Source organism: Colobus angolensis, unplaced genomic scaffold, assembly GCF_000951035.1.
Source record: "Colobus angolensis palliatus isolate OR3802 unplaced genomic scaffold, Cang.pa_1.0 Scaffold587, whole genome shotgun sequence".
NCBI lineage: Eukaryota > Metazoa > Chordata > Mammalia > Primates > Cercopithecidae > Colobus > Colobus angolensis.
Genome location: NW_012119454.1, coordinates 257223 through 263744, shown reverse-complemented (window position 1 = coordinate 263744; position 6522 = coordinate 257223). Strand labels below are relative to the sequence as shown.

Genomic DNA, 6522 nt, shown 5'->3' with positions numbered 1-6522 from the left:
GACTCATGGCAACCTCCCTGGTCCTGAGTTCAAGCGATTCTCCTGCCTCGGCCTCCCAAGTAGCTGGGATTACATATGCCCACCACCACACCTGGCTAACTTTTGTATTTTCAGTAGAGATGGGGTCTCGCCATGTTGGCCAGGCTGGTCTGGAACTCCTGAGCTCAAGTGATCCACCTGCATCAGCCTCCCAAGGTGCTGAGATTATAGGTGTGAGCCACCGCGCCAGGCCCAGAGGTTCTGCATCTGCGAATTCAACCAACTGCAGATCAAAAATATTCATACGATTTTCTCCTGTTTTCACCTAGAAGTTGTATAGCTTCAGGTTTACATTTAGGCTTATGGTCCGTAGTGAGTTAATTTTCTAATGTGGTGTCAGATATAGGTTGAGATTTCTTTTCCTTGCATTTTGATGTCCAGTTGTTCTAGTGTCATGTATTGAAAGACAGTCCTATCTCTACCGAATTATTTTGGGCATTTGTTGAAATGCAATATATACATTGATCAATTTCTGGACTCCCTTCTTCTACTGAGCCACTGAAACCCTCATATCAACACGGCACCGTCTGGATTACTTTAGCTTTACAGTAAATTTTGGAATTATGTAGTGAGTCTTCAAACGATTTTCTTCTTCAAAACATTTTAGGCTATTCTAGATTCTTTATTCTAGAAAATCCTATGAAATACTTTTGATCTGCAGTTGATTGAATTTGCAGATGCAGAACCTCTGAGTTCAGAGGGATGACTATTTGGTTCTACTTCACGGCTTGTCTTTTTCTTTTCTTCTAAACTTTCTTTTAAGTTCGTATTTAATATTTTAATTTTTTCTTTCTTTTCCTTTTTTCTCCACTAATGGACTGAGGTCACATGTTTATTTACTGGATATTGACATTTGAAAAGCAGAAATTTTAAATTTTGATAATGACTAATCTATCATCTTTTTCTTTTATAGCTTGTGACTTTTTTGATAAATCTAAAAACAATTATTTTCTTATCTGAATATTACAGCAATTTTCTCCCATGTTTTTATTTAGAAGTGTTATAATTTTGGGTTTACATTTAGGCTTACGGACCTTTTAGGGACGGTCTTGCCTGTACTGAATATGTACAGGCTTTTTCTTGTCATTATTCGCTAAAGGATTCAATATAACAACTATTTTATGTGGCATTTACGTACATTGTATTAGGTATTATGAGTAATCTAGAGATGATTTAATATATACAAGAGGATGTGTGTAGGTGATATTGCAAATATTACAGTATTTTATATCAGGGACGCGAGCATCTGGGTATTTTGGTATCCATGTGGGGTCTTGAGACCAACCCCCGACGGATACCAAGGGACAGCTGTATTGGTAAACCATATACCTGATAAGCCATTTTTCCCCAACACTTTGGTAAACCATTGCATCCTCAGATTCCCGTGTTTCTGCACATTAGTGGTTTCCTCTGTTTTATCTTTACTTTTCTTTTTTGTTTATTCTACTCTCTTGTTCAGGATCTCTGGTTATAAATCTGTCCATCTCTATTTTTGGTTGTAATTTGCTTTATCTGTTTTCTGTGGTGAGGTGGTGAAACAAATTGTGTTGATTCTAAAAATAAATTACTGTTTGGCTTTTAGAGCATTAGCATCCTTCATTTCTGTACAGGTGAGAGCTGCTTTTGAGTTCTTGTTGATTTCATTGTGTTGGGGAGTGAAGGAGATGGGAGACAGGTATCCATAGGCCCTCATGCTGCTGCTGTCATAGACAGTGGGCCTGATACTGTGAATTTGCTTTTTGTTGCCTTCTACATAGTAGAGCTATTCTCTATTAGCAAGGATATATTTAACTGGTCAACGCACATGCCAAAGAAGTCATGAATTCAAATAAAGAGGCTTGGGAGAACCAAGCATAGGAATAACCAAAAAATCAACCTGATGAGTAGTACCCGGCATGCCAACCTGTACGTGAAACTGAGGTTAGGTCTTCCACCACAGCGCCTTAGACATCTTCGTGATTTTCTTCCACTTCGCATTTAACTACAAAGATGGTGCATCCTCTGAGGACTTAGCCTGTGGCTAGTGGAGTCATGGTTGCAGGCAGGAAAGGACAGTTGTACTATACATCTTATCAAGGACACCAAACTCATAACCGTAAACCTCTGATCAAATGAGCGTCTAATCACATGGCGCAGAATGCACTGGGGTGATGAGTGACTCCAACCAACTCGTTCTTCTTTTTAACGTGAGGACAACAGCTGGAACTTGGCAGTAGTTGCCTTCCACCCTCATGCAACGTAGCAATATTGTGCCAGGACATTTCCCTTCTTCCTAACAGGCTGTTGGGCTATGTGGAGTGACAGACTTCTTAAAACAACTATTTCTAAATGGTAGAACTGGGAAACTGGGCTTCTTCATAGTTTTTCGGATGGGTTCTTTTTGCAACAACTTCACAGTGGTTTTTTAAATATTTTTTTCTGGGCTGGACACGATGGCTCACACCTGTAACTCCCAACACTTTGGTAGGCTGAGGAGGGAGGATCACTTGAGGTCAGCAGTTCAAGACCAGTCTGGCCAACATGGCGAAAACCCATCTCTATAAGAAATACAAAAATTATCCAGGTGTGGTGATGTGTGCCTGTAGTCCCAGCTACTTGACAGGCTGAAGCATGAGAATTACTTGAACCCGGGAGGCAGAGGTTACAGTCAGCTGAGATCGTGCCACTGCACTCCAGCCTGGGCAACAGAGCAAAACTCTGTCTCAAAAATAAAATAAATAAAAATAAAATATAAAATACACTTTCTTTCCTGTGTTAGCATCATCAATGCCTAACTTCTTTTCAGACAGAAAATAAAAACGTCTTTATCTAAAGTTCAGTCCTGAAAATTATAAAATAAATTCCAGCCTTACTGTGTTGATACAAATATCTACTAACATCAAACATATGTTTTTAAATATTAGAAAGGCAAACTTGGGGGTGTGTCTTAATTAGTTCTTGATAGTTTGTTTTTCAGTAAGTTAACCATGACTTCTAAAATATTTTTCTTTTCTGTATTAGTGCCAACAGAACCTAACTTTTTTTTGGGAGAGGGAGGGGAGAAAATATAAAAATTTATAACAAAAAATTTTGAAAACCATGAAATATAGTCTTAGTTTCTTTGTCTTATTTTTTAAGCTGCTTTTCACCCTGGTCAATATTTTTTTGACTTTATATGAATAAGTAACAGCAAAACACACAGTTTTTTATCTATAATCAAATACACAGGTTTTATCTATAAATCCAAAATAATTGCCTTCACTGGCTAAAACCAAGTGTAAGCTTCCTTCGTTGGATGGGGGCAACTTTATTTTTCTTATGAGCTTTGACACATCTGATGGATCTGCTTTTTTCTTGATATAATAAAAACTACTAGAGACTTCTAGCAAAATGGAGTGACTTGCAGTTTCACCAAAGTATTCACATCTTCTAGAATCTTCTAGAATCATTGCAGTAATTCACCTTTGTTTTCTGTTGAAGTGTGAAGTCAAATGCAGAAGGAATGGGAATGAAGATGTAATATTTTTAGAGCTTATTCTGACAAAATCAAAATAAAACTCAAATTCTTTCCCTTTTTTTGTGAGACAGGGTCTCATTCTGTTGCCCAGCCTGGAGTGCAGTGGCAGGATCATAGCTCACTGCAGCCTCGACCTTCCCAGACTCAAGCAATCCTCCCACTTTAGCCTCCTGAGTAGCTGGGACTACAGGTGTGCACCACTATGCCTGGCTAATTTTTGAATTTTTTGTAGGAATTTCACCATGTTGCCCAGGCTGGTCTCAAACTCCTGGGATCAAGCAATCCACCTGCCTCAGCCTCCCAAAGTGCTGGCATTACAGGTGTAAGCCACTGTGCCTGGCCTAAAAATCAAATAATTTCTATAAAGGCAAATCCTCATCAGCATCCACAGACCAATATTCCATGAGACTAGGTGTCAGAATGGCTGAGTGGTCTAAGGTGCCAGACTCAAGCTTGGCTTCCATGAGACTGAGATTCTCCTCAGCACTTTATAAGTCCAAAATATAGCCTATACCAATATCCCAAACTCAGCGCATTTCACTCATATCTTGGAAGATTATTGATTATGATTGGTTCAGTAACTTAAAAAATTGGCATTAGTACTATTACATAATTTTTTGGAAATGTATTATTTAGCTCAAATTGATAAATACTTTTTTTTCAAAGTAGAAGGAATTTTTATTCTGTTATTATTTTACATAAATTCTCAACAAATTCCCTTACTGGCTAAAGCAAGTAAGAAAAGGGGGAGTGGATGCCAATTGTGGTGGTTCATGCCTGCAAACCCCCAGCACTTCAGGAGGCTGCGGCAGGAGGATCGCTAGAGACCAGGAGCTGGAGACCAACTTGGGCAACATAGCAAGATCCCATTCCTACAAAATGACAAAACTGGTTAGGTGTGGTGGTGCACGCCTGTGGTCCCAGCTGCTCAGAAGGCTGAGGTGGGAGGATCGCTTGAGCCCAGGAGGTAGAGAGTGCAGTGAAATATGACTGCACCACTGCATTCCAGTCTGGGCAACAGAGCAAGAACTCACTTTTTTAAAAATATGTATATAAATGAGGGATCTTTTTGTTTTCAGTTAACATTGAGATTTATCCTGTTTTTCTTCAGAAATAGATTCGCTTTGTTACGTGAAGAAAGAAATATTACAAGAACTCTGTGGGCTTGGAGGAGAGACATAGTTGTGGTTCTAACCCATCTGGATTCCCTTGCAGAGGTGTGATCAACGAACTGTCAATCAATCAGCAGTAAACCTACCTAGGTTGGTTGCTACCGGGGAATGCAGCAATGTAGTATGAACGATTTCCTCTTGATAAAATTCAAAGTATTCATGATAGAGTTCAAAGCACCCTCAAACATCCTACCTTCTTCTCAGTCTTCCAGATCTTTCACACCAGAGACTAGGATTATTTTTCCCTTTCTTATAGAGATGAGTGAGTTTTACCTACCATGTCTTCATCTCCAAAGCTTCCTGTCCCCATCTTTCTCTCAACTGAAAATGTTAAAATATCTAAGATGGGCCACATTAGATTAGTATCTAAGACTGGTCTCTGACAATATGGGGGTTCCTCAGAAAACTAAAAATAGAGCTACCATGTGATCCAGAAATCCAACTACTTGGTATATACCCAAAAGAAAAGAAATCAACAGATCAAAGGAATATCTGCATTTCCATGTTTATCACAGCACTCTTCATGATAGCCAGGCTATGGAATCAACCTAACTGCCTATCGGCAGACAAATTACTTTTTAAAAAAGTTTTATATATGCACAAGGGAATACTATTCACCCCTAAAAAAAGAAGGAATTCCTGTCATTTGCAGCAACATGAATGGAACTGGTGGCCATTATTTTAAGTGAAATAAGCCAAGCCCAGAGAAAGGCAGACATCACATCTTCTCACTCAATGTGGGAGCTGAAAAAAAAAAAAATGGTGAAACTTAGGAAGATAGAAAGTAGAATAGTGATGATCAGAGGTCAGGAAGGGGAGAGACGAGAGGAAGATGAAGGGGAAAACAAGAAAATAAATACGTTTATTACCACTGAACTGTATACTGAAAAATGGTAAAGATGGTAAATTATATATGTATATTTTACCTCAATAGAAAAAAGAAAAGACTGGTCTCTGGCGTATGAAGAATGCTGAATAGACACAGTCATATAGGAAGGTAAAACTGTGTAGGTATTAGGGAAAAAGTGGGTCTGGCAGGATAGAGTCACTCTCCTTGTTCCGAATCTTCTGAGAGGGAAGAAGGGTGAAAATAAGCTGTTGTTAACAGTTTATATGACATCACCTGTCCTGAGGGAGACTTCCTCCTGACACTGATGCGACAGTTGGGAAAATATCCATTAAACTTGTAGGCTCCTTAATCAACTGTCCAGCTGGTACCTTTCCAGGCCATCGAACAATTCCTGGGACGCGGATTCCACCTTCCCAGCCCCCCATGCCTTTTCCACCTATAAGACCATGCAATTACATTCAATTATTGTGCCTAGTTAAAATAGTCACTGTATTGAATGTATTTAAAAGGTAAACTAGTATCAAAAGAGATCACATTTGTATAGTGTCTATTCTATGTAGAGTCCTAGTGGAGTAAGTAGTGCACGTCTACAGAATTATATTTTCCTGTGCTGCTGGTAGGTTTTTGATTAAATAACTAAACATATGTAATATTGGACATTCACATTCCATTTGCATGGCTATTTTCTCTACTTAAAGTGTTCTTATCTCAAATACACACCTACTTCATTTCCAACCTCCCTCATACCTTTGCTCAAAGTAATTTCCTATATTTTTTTAAATTAGTATTTTTCTTGTATCTAGCCCCCAAGGTTATGGAACTCACAGTAACCTCAATGAGGCATGCCTGAACATTTTATTTGAAATGGCAGTCCCACCCCAGAATTCTTTATTCTCGTGTTTTTTCATATTTACTGCCACCTTCTAATATATCATTAAATTAAAATTTTTAATTAAAGTTTTTAA

General features: G+C 38.6%; 1 protein-coding gene across 1 annotated transcript in view; it reads right to left on the bottom strand.

Annotated features, from left to right (window-relative positions):
* Nucleotides 1-6522, bottom strand: part of ARSF (arylsulfatase F) — a 49581-nt gene that overhangs the window by 5567 nt on the left and 37492 nt on the right. Inside the window, exon 9 of the mRNA XM_011962247.1 lies at nucleotides 5831-5993. Coding sequence (XP_011817637.1) covers nucleotides 5831-5993 — 163 coding nt within the window. The remainder of the gene's footprint in view (nucleotides 1-5830; nucleotides 5994-6522) is intronic.